This window comes from Morone saxatilis, unplaced genomic scaffold (assembly GCF_004916995.1).
Source record: "Morone saxatilis isolate NCDOM2014 unplaced genomic scaffold, NCSU_SB_2.0 Contig8, whole genome shotgun sequence".
Classification (NCBI taxonomy): domain Eukaryota; kingdom Metazoa; phylum Chordata; class Actinopteri; family Moronidae; genus Morone; species Morone saxatilis.
Window position 1 is genome coordinate 7,478,069 of NW_023340257.1, and position 18,518 is coordinate 7,496,586.

An 18,518-nucleotide genomic window follows, 5' to 3' on the forward strand; every position below is an offset into this window, starting at 1 on the left:
GTGTGTGTGTGTGTGTCATGTGTGAAGAAGTACCAGCAGGACCAGTGAGCAGTCCTGTGAGATTCAGAGCAGAACAGAGGTGCAGAGGAGAACAGGGCATTTTCAAGGGCCACACACACACAGCACGACAGCCCAGACAGCTATTAAGAACTGTTCTCTTGCCCCCAGAGCGTCCAAAGTGGTGTCTGATGGATGATCCATCATCAAGAATATTGGTGTCTGGTCTCCAGATAGGCTGTGACACAGACAACCCAGTCAGCCAGTGCGAAACACTATGGCTCGTACCGGAGAAACTACAAAATGTATACACGATAAAGCTGCAAATCATGACTCATTCTTAATTACTGTAATTATCAAGTGATGAAGGTGATGATACAGTGGCAAGAAAGATGTGACTGCATTCTAGAAATGGGACAAAATCAAAGTGTGGTCCAGTAATGTAGAGGATATGGTTGCCATACATGTTAGCAAACCTCAAATCTTCACTCCCTTATAATATAACTTCAGTGTCCTCTAAAGGCCCTGAAAACATATGTTCTCAATCAGATTCTTGCAATGAGCGATGAATGAACACATAATTCTTTGTTTTTGTTATTTAATGTGAAATTTCTTTGTTTTTCTTGTTGGTTTAAGCTGGCAGGGCCCTGTTGGAAATTCCCACGGACCAATCAGAGCTGAGCAACATTTTAATCGCAATGTGATGAGTCATCATCAAAATGTTGTTGTTTGCATTGTCAGTCAAATCTAATCAAGTCACACCCAAACAGTCCTGATGAAGCAGATTTGTTTTATAAAAAATAAATAACCACGGATAAAACTTTACTTGTTTCCTTTTTAGTGATGAATATTTAATGTTATACAGGTACCAACTTTTCAAGGGCTTTATTTTTGTCAGAGAAAAACACACAGAAAAGAAATCAATGCCCAATTGACTGTGAACCCTAAACCTCATCATGCAGTCGCCCATCTCTTCTTGTAGAATCAGTGATTTGACATAACTGAATCAGTAACAGCTGCCTAGCGAAACACCAGCCTGCGTCCGTCCAGTCTTATAAATGGAAATTGAGGGAAGTTAGGGAGGAGGTGTTTCCATCCATCCTTCCATCCATCCATTTTCTAAACCACTTATCCTGTTCAGGGTTGTGGGGGCTGGAGCTTATCCCAGCATGCATCAGGGGAGAGGCAGAGTACATCCTGCATAGGTCGCCAGTCTAACACAGGGCTGAGAGGATGTCTTTACAGATTATTAGAAACTGTCAGCACCCGATGCCACTTATGGATTACAACTTGGTCTGCCTGGACCAAGTACATGACCACAGGTGCTTCCAGCTTATCGAGTCCTACAGCAAAAAAGTGTTGACTCATCTCGCATCAGCAATAGCTTGACATTTTTTTCTGTCTATTGCTGAGAGTTAGACGAGAAGATCGATATCACTCTCATGTCTGTACAGTGAATATGAAGCTGGAGCGAGCAGCCAGTAGCTTAGATTAGCACAAAAACTGGAAATAGGGAACAGCTACCTTGGCTCTGTCCAAAGCTAACAAAATCAACGGACCAGCACCTGCTAAGCATCTGCAAAGCTCAAGTATTAAATCTTGTTTGTTTAATTAGTTCATACAAAAAAGTGTAAAAATATCAAATCACAGTTTTACGGGAGGTTTTGTGCTACATTATATCTTGGTTGGAACAAGTAACTGGAATCACAGCAAGAAATAGTTTGACACATCACCCCTAAAAACTGCAAATTGGAATTTTTATAGAGCCAGTTTAGCGGTTTCTCCGTTTCCAGCCATTATGCTATGCTAAGCTAATCTGCTGCTGGCTCCAGTTAGATATTTACTGTACAGACGTGAGCTGGATTCATCTACTTCTCTAACTCTCCAAAAGAAAACAAAAACGTTTCCCCAAAAATTCCCAAAGCAGCAAAAAATAGAACAGAGATACAACAAATCTGGAAAAAGAGTCGAAGGAATACAAACTGCATAATGACAGGCGAAATATGAAGATGACTCAAAAAAAACAAACAACCCTGAAACAAATATGAGGAGAGAAAGTATGAAAACAAGTCAGGAAGTGAGATTGAGTGAGGAAACAAGAAACGCACGACAAAGGAGAAAGAGAATGAGCAGAGGATGGAGATGACAGGCAACAGTTGAGCAGAGAAAGAGAGGGCTGTGAGTGGTGCAATGTGATGACGAATAGGAGATATATCCGTTCATTTTGTGAGTGCTGATTACAGTGTCAAATCACACACAGTCCTTTGTTAATCACCAAGCACACTGGCCTTGACTAGCTCTCCGCTCACTGCTTTCCAACAGGACGGAAATGTCATTGGATAATTATTTTCACACAGTCAGGGCTATTTGCTGCATTATTGTTTATCTCTGTGATGCGTTGGTAAATTGGCTTTGGCCAATATTCTGTCTCTCTTTCTCTCTCACACGTACACAAATAAACAGTTCTGCAGATGTGTGTACCCTGTTTTTTCGCCAGTTTTGCCACTGATCGCTGAAATTACTGCAAATGGATTTGGAATGACGTATAAAAACATAAGTGGACAAATGAAGCTTTACTCTCCTGCTGCTGAGAACCTTTCTTAGATACAGCGCCACATGTCACAACAGAAAAACTAGACTTTATGTGTGCCGCCACACCCCTTTTGTTAATTACTTTTTCGTTTAGGTCTTTTGAACTTCATATGAGCCAGTGTTTCTCCAGCGCTTTTATCCCTCTGTGTTCTTTCGCCTTCCTCTTTACCTCTCTGATGTCAAGCGTAACAGCAGAGAGGTAAATCAATTTCCTGCTTCCTTAGTTTGCTTGGTTGACTAAGATGTCAGTTGACAGCTGGATGACCCTCAGACCTAAAGACATACACACAAGCACATTTAAATACACACCTTGGGAATTAGAAATTAGAAATAGATGGGGCATGAGGAAGAAGCCATTATATTACTGTAGATGGAAAAGTGAGGAGATGGTTACAGTACCATGATGGCAGATACGTATAACATGCAGTATGTAGTGCTACTGTGTGTTCTGCACCACTGCATGTGTTAACACCAAATTGACCGTTCACTTAACCCTTGCCCTGAGGGTGGTGTCTTTTTCAAAGACTTTCCAAAACATGGATTAGGGATTACACAGTGTGTTTGCCTGCTCTAATTTAAATTAACTCGCTTACTAGCTACAGTACTAACTGGGCATTCCTTCTAATGCCAAGCAGGATATCAGCTACCTACATTGTTTTGTGGGGTTACAGGTTATAAAAAGATACAAAAATAAAATAAAATAATAATGTTTGCAACACTTGGTTTTGGGGAAGTTTGCTCTCCAGCAAGAACAGCTGAATTCCTTAGCCATTCCTTAGACAAGTATGATAGACATCCAGAGTGATGTTTTTCCTCATATCATACTGGAGCTAGCTCTACACTGCAATGCAATAACCTGGTGAGGATGCTGACGTTTTGCCTGGGACATGCTGTCTTTTAGCATTAATATCACACATGCAGCCATCAAGTGTATATTTAAGACCCTTATACAGCCAGTTAGAAACATTCAAATCTGAGCCTGAGACAGTGTTGTCAACCAACTCACAGAGCTTAGCTCAATTAGCTTAAATGCTAAATATGTCATTTCAGCTGCAAGGGCGTCTGTCACATTAAAACAATAACAAAAGACAAAGTTTGATGATGTTGAAGTGACGTGGGATCATGGGAGTTGTTGTATTCACCATGACTGCCGTCAGTGAAGTAAGATTCTGCCGGTTAGGATTCCTTCAGCGTTCATAGCTCGGGAGGTTTTTACCAGGAGCTGAAGGTCTCCTTCTCTCAAAAACAGATGGACCCAGTGATTAAAACCAGTGAAAACCACAGAATAAAGCAGTTTCACATCAGTGTTTCTCCGACGTTATTTGGGAGGACAAAGGGTGTCCCGGAGGGCCTGCCAGCTGAACTGCTGCTAACATTAGCTCAGCTTGTTTCGCTGATAATTTAAGATCCAGACATCCGATGACTCAAAACAACCAAGATCTAATTGTATCCTAACAAATGTGGCTGAAAACTGGATAAGAAGTCAATTGATGAGAGCTTCTGGCAGACAACCACAATACTGACATGTGCAACCGGTAAAACATACCATTACCTGAATAAAATTACTGATTTCTTTGGGTTTGATTGTTAGAAACATTTGGGATGATTTAAGTACACGACTTAACAAAATATATAACATAGGTATAGTGTTTTTTGTCATTTTAAATTGGAATTGTCACATATTATAGCTTTGAAGCAGATAAAATCTGTTAGTGACAGCTGCTATTGTAGCTGTCAAAACAGTCGCCAACTACACATGATAACTACTTTTGTCTACCGTTGTCTGTCTACCAATTGTTTAAAAGTGTGAGAACAGAAAGTTTGACAGGTGTAGCAACAGTAACTAGGGGGGTTAATGGTTTTAATAGCACCATCCGTTTGTCTTCATTTTTTCCTATTAACCATTTCACAGAAGCAGCTGTCACTTTTGCAAAATGGTGCATATCTCAATTTTCATCTTCTGTCGCATGTAATTTGATTTCATAGTGACCGGGTGCAAATTGCCATGATCTATCAACACAAGCCATTACCATTTTAACTATTAGCAACAATGTAAGGGCCAAGCACACAAGGACAAGCTGAGGCCGTATCTGCAGGTTGCTCAATATGGAGATGAATTATTCCTTTGAAAGAAAATTGGGTTTGAGCTCAGCTCTGCTGGAGCGAGACAGGACCTTGTTCCCTGCCTCTGATGTATTTACAAAATGGACGCACAGAGAGGGGGAAAGTGTGTGCGTCTATGTGTGTGTATGCATATAAAACACAGAGCTGAATGGGAGCCAAATGCAGCTTTAATAAAGATTTTTCCCATAAGTCCACTTATGACTAGGAAAATGTGAGCCCATAAGAAAAGTGATTTCAGCCCTTAGACTCCAACAGATAAAGAGACAGTCGGATGGTGAGAGAAAAACAATTGCTAGTTGGATAGAACGCTATAAAAATGGCTTCTGAATCAGAGGACGGACAAAAGCATCAGTGAGGTGCTCTTCCATCTTTCAACAGCTTTCATGTGGATGTTTGAGAAAGACCTCGCAGGGTCACGGAGGTCAAACTTTACAAGAGACATAACCCTCAGTCCCTCCCCTCTGCCTTTTTGTCCTTCTTCCTCTGCCCTCTTCCCAGCTCATTTTACACAAGAGAGAATCCATCTCTTTTCTATTCCCTTCTATCCTCTCCTTTCTCTTTGTCCAATCAGTCTCCCCTGGTCTATTATTGTCTCCTTGCTCTCTTCTATCACCCTTGAACCTTCTGTCTCTCCTCTGAACCATGCAACATCTCTCTCCATCCCTTCACTCTTTCTCTCTCTCATTTTCTGCACTCTCTACAGCATCGCCCTCCTTTCTTTCAGATGCTAAGGAGACAGGCTGTAATTTGCCGCTAGCTTATGTCAAGTGTTTGTGTACAAAACAGTAACAGCAGCAATCACAGAGCATAACTTACAGCATCCCCTTAAGTTGGTTTCCAACGGCAACACTGCCAGGCCTAGTTAGTTTTGGCAGACTCCCAGACACACAACAGAGATTGACGAGACAGAGAAGAGATGCACGCATTACATAAAGCATTAAGTAGCAATAGGAAAAAGTAAATTGCAAAGTGATGAAGACTCACTCTTTGTTGGAAGTTATTACTTTCCTCAATATTGATAAGTATTAATATCCTGCTTTTTTATATTACAGTTGCCAATAAAGAAGACATTTAACTTCTGTTACGAAACACCTTGTAAATGTCAGACTGGGTTTTAATTATCAAAAATAAATCATTTCCCAAATGGATTTCCTCATAAAATTAGTCATCACTCTTTCAGCTAGCTGAGATGAGAAATATAAAAGTTAACTTTCTCTTGCTGGAAGGGTCCTCAGAAATCTGAATACTAAGATTAAACACTTCAATGTTATTTTGTTCTCTGATTATTTACAAGGTAAGCTTGGTGATATTTTATATTTTTTAACAATGTGTTTGTCTGTCTCTCATTGCTTATTTCCCTTCTCTGCCTGTGGTTTTCAACCCAGTTTGTTATTATCTAAGATATACATTTTTAAAAGCAGCTCAAAAATATGTAGTTAATTTTTTTTTTTAACAGAATAATTTCCAAAAATGGTTGAGCACTGAAGTTCATAGCAAAATGTTACTATGAAATAAACAGTATATAGTGGTTTGAGACTACTTTCAACATACACATTTAGTGTGCAAGTGAATATTTAAGGCAGCAGGATGTTGTGTGTGGGATTGAGTCACAGTGAACTACAGCGTGTGGGTTCATAGTAATTAAGGAACATGTTACCCAGTGCAACGGTGTAGCTAAACAGTGTTTTTTTGTGTGTTTTGGACAACAGTGGAGTTAAATGTCAAAGGAAAGAGGAAAAACTGTGTCAGGCTTTGGATACATGTACTTCTTAGTGATTCATTGTTAGTTTTGGTATATTCATAGGATTTATTGACAACGAATATTATCAGACTTTAAGGAAGCAGTTTCTTATATTTTGTATGTATTTTTGATATATAAAATAATATATTAAGCATTGTAGGCTTTATGTGAGGAGTGTAACAATGTAACTTTTAACCCCTTTACTGTGATGAATAATTAACCTTTGAATAACAGACCATGCACTGACTGCATTTTGGAGTATTGACGCATACGTAACTGTAGGATCAGTTTAAAAGGTTTGCAGAATCTATCTCTGTATATCTTTATCCTCAAAGAAAGTGAGTGAGGGCGTCAGAGATGAAGACATTCACAGAACAAGAACAGGTACATCCTCTGATCCTCTCGCCTCCTATGTCCCCTGTGGATATGGATGTGCATGTGAGTGGGCGTGCGTGCCACTTTGCGTGTGTGTATGCAGAAGTGAACGTGTGCGTGCTGTTTACCCGTTCTCAACAGTTTGCCGCTCAGGGAGCCCTGTGCCTCCAAATAGGTGAGGGTCTGTTTTATGAGCCCTTAACAGCCAGCACTCAGGCCAGATGGTGCGCTTATCAGCTACTCTGTGTGTCTGAGTGTCTGAGTGTGTGTGTAGCATCAGACAGAAGGCAAGAAGTAAATATTTGTCAAAAGCAAAGAGGCAGCTGGTTGTCTGGGGGACTTTAGAGTAACAAGACGAGCAGAGCACACACACAGGGACACTAGTGGCAATACATATTTTGGGGATCAAGAGAGGAGAGAGAAAAGCAGAGATGATGATTTCTGTAGTTTTGTTTTTATGTTTTAAAGCCCTTCAGGGTAATTTTCATTTGTTGTCAGATTTTGAAAGAGTGGAAAATAAAAAGTAAAGCTACAAAATAATGTAAAACAACATATAGCAACAAATGGCACAATTTGGGAAACTGGCATGTTTGCTTTCTTATGTAGAGATATAAGAAAAGAACAACTTTTAAATGTGTTGCATTTATGTGTTTGATCAGATCTATTAAAGTAATTAAAGCTGCTAAACTCAACAGATTTATATTAACAGTGGATCAAATATAGTAAGTAAGCCACTAATAATAACACCTGACTCTGCAGTTTCCCTCGGCTCTACAGAGCTTTATAGCTTCTTTCAGCCTATTGTTCTGGTTTTTACGACCCACAACTTTGTTGTTCAATGCACTTTAAAGAACCAGCTGACAGCTATTTACAGCAAAAAAGTCTGAAAAAAACACTATACACTACCTGCTCAGCACAAAACAGCAGAAAGACACAGCTAGCAACTATCTGCTGGACACTTAAGAGCCAAATGTTTCCTTTAGGTGACTTAAACAGTGCTCAAATCATCAGGTGGACTAAAATGAATTATGTTCTTGCCTCGCATCTGCTCAACGTGTAAGCATCTGTTTGGTAACAAGTTTGCAATATCAACGTAAAAGTGATGACTTGCAGTGCTGTGTTCCTTGTTTCCACTACTGCCAAGTGATCAAAAAAGCAGTTAATGCAGGTTTAACATGTGAAAGAAAGAAAACTTTACTTACTTAACTTTGTTTTAAGAGCAGTTAGCAGTGGAACACAGTGTCTCGGAGGTCCTGTCATTGTTGCCATGTTTGAGAATCATTTGGTGAGTAGCTAAGATATAGCAAGACATACCCGTATGTTTCGCCCAGAGTTTAAAGGAGCTCACGGTTTCCCCTTAAGATAAGATAAGATAAGATATTCCTTTATTTATCCTCCTTAGGAGAAATTCAGGTCGACACAGCAGCAATAGGGAAAAGTAGTGCAAAAACAGAGAACAAAGAATATCACTATTACAATATTACACAATATTAGAAGATATAAAACTATAACTTGCTTTCAGTCTTTGTGCTAAAATAAGCTAAAATATCCTGCTTCCATCTCTTCACTGTGAACAAAGAGATGACACTGATACCCTCTTATGTAACTTTGAGAAAGACAGACAAACATGATGGATTTCTAATTTAAGCAAATGAGATGTAAAATGCAAGGAAAATGAGGGGTGAGGACATTAGTTAAAAAGCAAATAGCACTTTCTGTCAAAAATCACTTACAGCTTATTTTATCCACTGCAGCTTATGGAGTTTTTCATTATAGAACCCTGATGAAATTCTTTTTAATTGATCTCCTCTCATCAGAATTAAACAATCTTTTATCCTTTATCTTTTCTCCTTAATGCAGTACCTTAGTGCAGCCTCCTCCCCTCAACAATTACAGCAGATATAACCTTGTTCTGTTCAGAAGCTTCTACCTGGTCGTTGGCCAACAACAGCCACCTGATCATTCTTTAATAAAGCTGTCTCTCCTCGCCATACCTAAAAAAAATCCCCACAGACAGACAGTGCACAGTTCTGGGTCATTACACGGGGCACAAAGCAATGTAGGTGTCATGTTACCAGTTATGTTATACTGTCCCTTATGCGTCTTATCCACACACACACACAAAATCTCTGTATCTCTAAACGCACTGTGGTTGATAGGGGCAACCACTAGAATTGCATGTCAGATTATCTCTTCACTGGTCATATTTGATGCACTGGCAATGAAGTCTGGCAGCAAGGTGAGACAACCAGGACCTATCACCATGGTAAGGAACCTTACTGGACCATCCCTATGATTATCAGTACTCACTGCCATGGCAACAGCCGTGGCTCCCTATAGGCTGCTACATACAGTATGGCTGAAAAAACAAGGTGCACTTGTATTCCAGTGGTAACCTATAGACATAAACCTACTGGGTTTAAGGTACCGTGTGTAACAGTGAAATATAGAGGGATGACTGCAGTATGTGAAGAACTGTGTGTTTTTTTCAACCTTGTTTATTTGTAATAAAATTAATTTGAGTGGTCAAGACAGTGGCAGAATTAAAATATGACTGCAATAAAAAAGAATCTCTCAAACTATCCTTGTAGCATTTCTACTATCAGCCTGAATAATATGATAATCTAGAAGCATATCATAAAGTGTAAATTGATTCCACAATGAATACCAGGCATGTAGAGCTGTTCCCAATGGCAGCTTCAACAGGTAGACATGTTAACAGGTGGGTCAGAGCTTGACACTGATTCAGCATGCATGAAAATGGAGAAACTGCTCACTCTAGTGATCGTTTTCCTCCACTTCAGCTGCCCTTATTACAGTGCACTGACAGCCTCTTTGACACAAACACATGCCATTGGCTCCCTCTTGTGGTCACAGCTGAAATATGTGGGTTTACTAATCCACCAATGGACTGATTCGTATTTGAAAAAAAAACTGCAAGATTTTAACTTAAATTAAACCAGAGATTAAACCAAGTTAATTTGAAAGCTTTTTAAAAATTAATGTAGCTATAGTTAAATTGCTATAATCATATGTAATCTAAAAGTTTACCATAATTTCTATTTTCCATTTTAAAAAAATATTTAAAATATATAAAGGTGCCCAAAAACATTAAAGGTCATGTATTAAAAAAGAATAAAATAATTGAAATTATTTTATGCAGTTTAACTTTGTTGGAATTGGAGATGTGAGAGGAGAGGAAGTGCAACATCCTCTCCTGAGCTCTTGAGGATGGGTGGAGTTCCACCACTTCCCACATCGCAGTGTTACAAGTGTCTTCGCAACCTTGTGGTCTTAGTTTCTCTACCCTTTTCTCACACATAATCACACAGCCGCCCATAGGCAGAGGGAAACAAGCTCACACAAGGCCCGAGGTTTTATTGTTAAAAAAAGGGAACTGAAACTGTGCTACGAGGAGTGACTCAATCCCACCACTGTAGCTTTGTACATGTATGGGAGTTTCTGTGGTTAACACTGAACCCTTGTTCCCAAATTCACCCCATCAGAGCATCATATTCACCTTGGGCATTTGTCTATTAGATAAAAACAGACTGAATGTCCTCCATTACTCCTCCTCTCCTATCTCTCTGATAGTGCCTCCAGGACTACATTATGTGAGGTAACAGACTGTAACTGTGTACACTACATCAGCAACTGCGGCCAATGAGCAAAACACAATAAAGCAATACAGCTCATTAAAACTGCATACAGCCTCCCTGTGACTAATCATTGCTTCTTCTCCCCGTGCTATAGAGCAAAGCCTTGATCTTTAATAAGCCCATCACCTAAAGTAAATATGATACCAGCAGACATTTCGTCTGGTGTTTGTTCGGTGGCCACAACTCACCATCGTTCCCCTGCAATATAGAAGGTGCACCAGGAGATAGAGTAAATGCCAGGCTCCAGAAATAGCAGCAGCCCATTTGCTCTTTTCCATGATGCTGGCAGACAGATAACATTTACACCTGGCCCCAAAAAACTAGGCTGGACAATGATAAGGGGAGGGGACTTTATTAAGAAGAAGGCACCTCCTCTTATCGTGCTCTTCTACTTTTACAAAAGGCCTCTTTCATATATTTTCATCCTAGCCTATTTTCTCCGGAGTCCTTCTTCAATCTCAGCCTCATTCCTGTCATTCATCCTGTCTGTCAATCCACACAAAAACCCAACTCAGGTGGGTGCTATTTATCCCTTCTCTTGTATGTGCAAAGGCAATAAAGTCACATTGAAATCCTAAAAAAGCATCTTAAGACTGAATATCTAGAAATAAAATGCTACATTAGACTGCAAATCAGGACCATCTATCAAGGTGTGGCCCGGCTGCAGCCTTATGCTTGATAAGCAGAGAGGAGAATGCCACAGGTGCAGTGTGTCTGAGCAGACGACGCTCTCAGATATAAGCAGCTGCTTTGTTTGAACTGAGCAGAGAATGGCAGAGGTGAGGAGATGAGAAGACAACAGGGGAGGGGCTGAGGAGGATGTAAATAATGTATGACAAGTATCAACGTCTAATTAGCAGCAGCTGGCTGCAGCCTCTCTCTCGTACACACATGCATGTTAACAACAGTATGGTAGAGGAGGCAGGCAGACCAATTGAAAATCCAGAGGGTAAACCATCTGTGGTTGAGGCTGAGAAACAAAATACTCAATTAGTTTTGGTAGCTACACTGTGGAAGTCTACCCAAAAGCCCTCCTACAGCACGTAAATGATACCAGACACAAGGACATGCGACACATTGGACGATAGCAGTACTGAAAGTAGACTGTGACACACAGACTTCCTTACAGAAACACATTGATTCTTCCTTTCTTCTTGTTGCCAATCAAATCATTTAACATATTCTCCTCACACAGAACAAAGCTAATCTGTATCTGAGGCTGTTATGAACGGCACTGAAGCTTTATGGTTGGAGCCATCAAATATCCTGAGGGAACACACATCAACACTGCATTATTACAATCTGCTCTTATCCACACACTATCCTATAATGCTTTATTGTATTCTATTTAATGTAATGTTTACTGTACTTTACTAACTTCAGTAACCTCCTCTCCTCTCTCTACTGCAACACCAACAGGGTCTAGCTGCTCTTCCTGGGGTACATATAAATGTCTATAAAATGAGAGACAACACACGACAAACAAACAAAGACAAAACAACAAAATAACTACATGAAACTACCACCTCTTAGACGTCTGGCATAACCATTAAAGCAACTAAAATCCCCTGACCGCAAATAAAGTGGGATAGAGGGGATCACTGCCCATTAGAATCACATCTTATAGGACCAAAACAAGTTTCTCTTCACATTTTATGTGTGCACTGCGGCATCAAAACATCAAATGAAGATCTCAAAAAGGCAAATGTCAGTAAAGATACATGTAACAAAGTAACATGTTTTCTTGCAAAAGGCTGCAGTCTTTGTATGTTCATTTCTTAATACAGATGAAATCACTTACTTGTTTTACTTTTTCAGACTTTAATAACTTTACAGTAATTATCAGATATACCATGAATTCGTTTGGGTCAATGGTTTTTAGAGTTTATCGGTAAATATTGTGCAGATGCAAAATCTTGTGAGCATGTGTCCTATAATGATCCATAATCAAATAAATAAATAGTAATGCGTGATGCCAGCAGTACTGACACATTGTAAATCTCAGCTTGCGAAGCAATTCATTTACAAACTGCAGGTTTGATGGCAACTTAGGAACTGATAAAAGAAGATCGATTGTGGAATCATGAAATTACTAATACACAGACAGTTTAAAAATACACATAAGACAGACAGCAGTACACTCACCACAGTTTGCGAGGCATCGTCACACTCTATTAAGAAGCTGATCAGGTTCAACCTCTCCCCCCGCGCTCTCTCTCTCTCTCCTCTCCTTTATTATCCCTGTTTGTCCACTTATAATATTCATTCACCCTCACCACCACTTCAAGATAAAGCCCACAAACAGATGCATGTGTTTGCTCACACACACACACGGACACACAGATTTGATTATGCAGTTATTAATGAGGTGTTGGCAAAGGCGGAGAGATCTCTTTGTAGTAACCATGAGCAGAGGAGAGGCAGAGGAACAGGAACGGGGATTAATGACCGAGGAGAGAGGAGGGGGGAGAGAAAGTTGGAGCGAGGGAGGAATAAAAAGCACACTGTGAACAGAGGGCAGGCAGGGCAGAAAAGGGAGAGGACAACAAAATAAAATCCTCACACCTGCTGCCCTGCAGCCACAAACTTTGAAGTTAGACATCCATCTCATGTTTTTGTTACCTTGGCCTTCCACTTCCCCTTTTTCACCTTTCCCTTTTTGGCTCTCCTCTTCCTTTGTGGCTTTATTTTCATCTGTTCCTACTTGTACAATTCCATTGCAGTTTAGCAGACCAGACTGTCTACCAACAATGCAACAAGTATGGGGCCAGAGTTACACAAATAAAGAATAAATGAGGAATGAAATAGAGTGGCGAGGTGAAATATTAGTATTTTTTCACTCTATTCTGCCCCCCTTCGCGTCCAATTTTCTTTTTCCTCCCATGTTACCATGTCTGCTAAGCTTTCTCATCCTCTTTTAGCACAGTCTCTGCATTGCTGTGACTCAAAATTGATAAACTCACTTCTCCATCTGTCCATCCTCCCCTTCGCATTGAATTCTAATTGGTAGCAATTATATGTTTGGGACACATAGTTCAAATCCTTTTCATCCTGCTGAGTATCATCTCAGTTCCTCTCTTTCTTAACACTATGGTGCTTCTCTGTGAGCTTATATCCAACTCCTGGATCAGACAAACACACACACACACACAAGTCGGTGCTATTCAGCGTCTAGTCAGAGTCACGACTCACTCATTCATATTCAGAGCCACTCCAGAGCAGACGGTCTAATGACACCTGGTCAGGGAGTGAGGGAGACACTGGATGTGTGTGTGCATGAGTTTGTGTTCATGACAATACCATAGATAACAAACAAGTCTTACGTTACATGACTCAGGTTAACCTGATTTTGAAACAAAGCTTGTTTAGTGTTCTGTCGCACTCTAGAGACCCGAGCCAGCATTCTAATCCTCATATTCATGTACATCTGAACAGTAGTCTTCATATAGTGTTAGTCCTCTTATACTCAAGAAACCCAAGACAGTCACTTAATTTCAAAAGAGTAAAAAAGTAAAAACTTTCACTTATGATAAACTGCTTCCAGCTTGGTGCTTACTTAAAGTAAGACCAAGTGCAGTGTGTTTTCTTATCATTATTAGGAAATATCGAACATATTGTGTAATCGTCTGTAATATAAGTCCTTAAAGTCTCAAAACAAGTGAAGAAATCTGCCAGTGCAATATCTCTATTGTCCAATGTAAACCACCTTGGTATTTAAAAAAATCGAATGTCATTTTCCTCGATTCTAGTAAAATCCTGACCTGCTTTATTCATCCTTAAAGATACAGACACTAATTTCTGGAAAATTCAGGTTCAAATTATCCCACTGGACTGGACTGCTTTTTTATTTCTTCTTCAGACTCAACAGACATAAAAGAGTTGGAAAGATGAAGATTTTTTTTGCAGTGACCACATGATCAACACCCAGACTGACGGACACATTTTTGTAAGTCAATGCTACGTGTCTCCAAATGTTGCAAATTCTTAAAGGAATCCCTAAACAAAGTCAACAGTGAAGTGCAGTGTTTCAACAGGTGGCACCATAATGGCAAATATGGACATCCTGAGCAATGGCTAAGGTAGCGGAACATGGGGCAGCACAAAAGGTAAACCTGTTCACAGAGTAAATGTCAGTGTAAATGACTCAAAGGTGAGTGAGACACATAGAGGAGTGTGCTCTGGAGAGTGGGGCCTGGGGTGTAGATGGAGACAAACACACACAGAAGCCCTTTACGTCCCATCACTACGGCAACCTCCATTAGCAGGGCTTGCCGGTGGTTTGTTTCAACAAAGAGAAGGTCCTCACACATAATATCCTCAAAGAACAAGGAGGCAGGTACACAAACTGATGATGCCAATGATATTCAAATTTGCTCCCTGCTCCGACCCAGAATGCATTTGAACAAATAGCTGTGATCATTACACAAGATTATTGTCACTTCAACTTAACGGTTTTCATATCACAGATCAAAATCCATATCTGTCAGAATTATCACTGTTACTTCTGCTTTTACAGCTCTGACCTATAAAGGAAACTCACAATTATCTGTTGAACATCGTCAGTTCTTGTTTCCAAAACACAGACAGCCAAAGTGAGAGCGAACAATCTGTTCAGTGACTCAAACATCAACAGAACAAGTGGTGGAACAACACAGGGCCACTATTAAACAGTAAACTGTGGCTATGACAGGTCATGTGTTTAAGGAAAAAAACTATCCTGCAGATACTCTGCATAAACCAGTTTATATAAGATTGTTATATAATTTAATTAAGCTGAGTTACACTATTATTATTCCCTACGGGACAATTAGTCCTCTGCATTTGACCTATCCTTACTATTTTGGAGAAGTGGGCAGCCACATTACAATGCCCACAGACCATCTCCATCTCTGAGGCCACTGAGTAACAGCAAAAGCAGAAGTACTACTAATGCCCAACATATACTATGGGAAAAAACCAGAAAAACCAGAGGAAGCCCACACTAACAGAGAAAGTCAGCCCTGGTTGAATCTGAACCCAGAAGCTTGTTGCTATGACGGTGGCAACCAATTATTCACCATGCCGTCTTACAATGATTCAGTAAGATCTGAGATCTGACAGGGTGGCAGACAGTCTGAAAGGACACATTGTTGTTCATTGTCTCTTCCTTCAATTGTAGCTTTGAACAACTTGTCAAAGTGGAAAATTAACTGTCCAGGAATGAGTTTTCCGAAGAACACAGGTTTTTTTGGGGGTTTCATAGGTGGAAGTGAAACCTTGAAATGTAAAGATGTTCAACCAGACAACAACAAAAAAGAAGAATAAGATAAGATTTCTTCATATTTATATGAACCTAGAAGGCAGCACGTTATAATAGAATTGGTCTTTGTGCCTTCTACAATTCTAATTATAAGTAAAGAAATAGAAATGTGGACTAAATGTCTATATTATCAATGCACAAACACTGAGCATTTAATTTAGTTTAATTAATAAAAAATAGGCTAACTACATGTTGCTGAGAGTGATAGGATTTTGAAGCAATGAGGCAGTGATGTGGAAATTGCACTGTTGCTGAAAAATGCAAGCCACATTGTCTTAAACTACAAGTGACCATCTAAATGGAGCAGTTAGGAGTTGAGTGCCTTGCCCAAGTGCATGGCAGAACATGCTTTAAGGATAGTATGGAACGTATGAGAGAGATGGCCGGTTAAAGAGTAAACAAGGAAGTGATGAAGCAGTAACCAAGATAGCACCAAAACTGCAGAAGAAAGGGATGAATTTAGGTCATTTTTACTTGTACCGTGAGTTGAAAGAGACTTTCTCTGAGTGCAGTGTAAACTGGAGTGCGCAGACTTGTTGTATTGTGTGCTGCTCAAGTATAATGCCCATAGTTCTACAGCAAATCAATTGCTGCGGTTTTAGTCCGAATCAATCAGTGTGATGGAAAATAAGAGGAAATAGGGTCCAGGTTGAAAATGGCTTTTAAGAGTTATTAACGATGTGGCCAAAGCCGCCATCTCACTCTTTCATTTGTGAGCTGTTACACATCAGAGCTTCCCAGGAATTTCTCCACAAGCACATTAACACGAATTAACTGACTAACTGGGATTGGAATATTAACTAGATATTGAGATATTGACATACATTGTATCATTTTAGAAACAAGAAGATGCCTAAAACCAGGCTTTAAAGATGAACTTACCGAGCTTTCAGTGCAGACAAAGTGGACTTGTCAATCCTGGAGAAGAAGCAGGAGAGAAAGGCAGACACACACACGCACAGGAGAAGAGACAGAGAGAGAGAGAGAGGGAAATATTATTGAACACGTCTCTGATACAAATTGCTCAAAAGCAAGTAGTTAAATTCTTTGCTGTAAGTGCTCTTATTTTCCAGCGATAAGGACATGAATACCAGAGGACATGCAAATCAAGATAGTGAGGAGTGAGATGTATGACTTCATCTCTGCATGGTACAATGGGCCCCTGGGTGCTCTGGCATTTAAAATAATGGCCATTAATATGTGATTGCTTCTCCTGTCATACTGGCATTTAATGTAGAAAAGGGAAAATCTCCTTTGATGTGAAGCCTTTACACACTACGAACTGTAACACACTACGAACTGTAACACACTGTACAATATGTAGGCTATGTTATACAGTACGGGTGTTCAGTGCATGAACCACAAACTTGCATGAATAAGAAAGGTTTCCCTGCATATTTTGTGCTTGATGCATCCAAGCTAACCCGTTAATGAAGGCCAAAAATAAATGCACAAATTTCCATAAACTATCTTTAATTCAGAGATAGTAGAGTAGGTAGAGCCGGAGGACAGTTAGTGTGCACAGTGCAGCCCAGTGTCAGTGTAAAGCCACTTGCAGAGAGCAGAGCACACTTTATGACAGCTGACTTGATTTCACAAGGTTACATCTCTACAAGCTGCTCAAACCAGTTATGACAGGTCTCTGTGTTCATAAGGAATTTATTCATGCTTCACTACATGCTGTTCATACTAAAAACATGGAGTCAAGACAAAGGATGTAATATTAACAACTTTTCAGTTCAGTTGCTGCATGCTTACTGCTAATAATGTAAGGAGGAGGAAGTGCGAGGCACATTTTGTTTGAGGGAAACTGTGTAGGCAAATACAGAGGGGGTTTACCTCATAGTGTGTTTGTGTTTGTGTTTGTCTGTGTGTGTATGTGTGTGTGTTTGTGCATGTTCAGTGCTTGTTTTACAGCGTTTTCACATCCCTCTCTAAGGAAGATTTTATGACTTTAATTCTTTAATCCCATTCATTTGGAGACTGAACCGTGCAGAACAGTGCTAAATCTATTTCATGCACATGCACATACCCATAACAGACACACACACACAGTGTACAAACACATAATGTGCACTCCTTTTACTGCATCGTCACCCACACTGGATGTTTTAAATATCATTTGAATTTTCTCCACGGTTTCTGAATGGTATCAACTACAGAATGTATTGCAGTAGCGTCATCAGAGGCAAAAAGCACCAGGCAGAGAGAGAACTGAGGTTCTGTTATTTGATACTAACTAGATACTCAAATGCGAAGATAGTTTCATATTGAGCTTTGGCTAGTGAAGTAGTTAATGCAGCTCGGGCAACTGCTGTAGTTTACGCACAAGTTTGTATAATGTATTATTAAAAATGAACCCCAATCAACAAAAATACAGTCAAATAAAACAATAAACATTGAAACTCCCAGTGCACGTCTCACATTTTGTTTGCTGCTCTGCCGCAGTGACACCCTACGGTCCCAATGGTATCTGATCTTGCACGACAGCAAATGTTTATGTTCTTTCGTGTCGTGATGGAGCTGCAGTCTGAGCTCACAGGATTTATCTCTAAGCAGCTGAAAAGATACACCACCCACCTTATGTCTGAATCATCAAACAGATCACACTATCATGCGTAAGATTTGTTCATCCCACATCTTAGATATGAAGGCAATACTACAATTGACTGTGTGTGTGTGTGTGTGTGTGTGTGTGTGTGTATGTTAATCACATTATGGGGACAAAATC

The 18,518-nt window shown here is 39.9% G+C and overlaps 1 protein-coding gene across 1 annotated transcript in view; it reads right to left on the minus strand.

Moving 5' to 3' along the window:
- The window catches only part of rap1gap2a (RAP1 GTPase activating protein 2a), a 72,628-nt gene that overhangs the window by 51,279 nt on the left and 2,831 nt on the right, over positions 1 to 18,518 (minus strand). Inside the window, exon 2 of the mRNA XM_035679918.1 lies at positions 16,670 to 16,705. Coding sequence (XP_035535811.1) covers positions 16,670 to 16,705 — 36 coding nt within the window. The remainder of the gene's footprint in view (positions 1 to 16,669; positions 16,706 to 18,518) is intronic.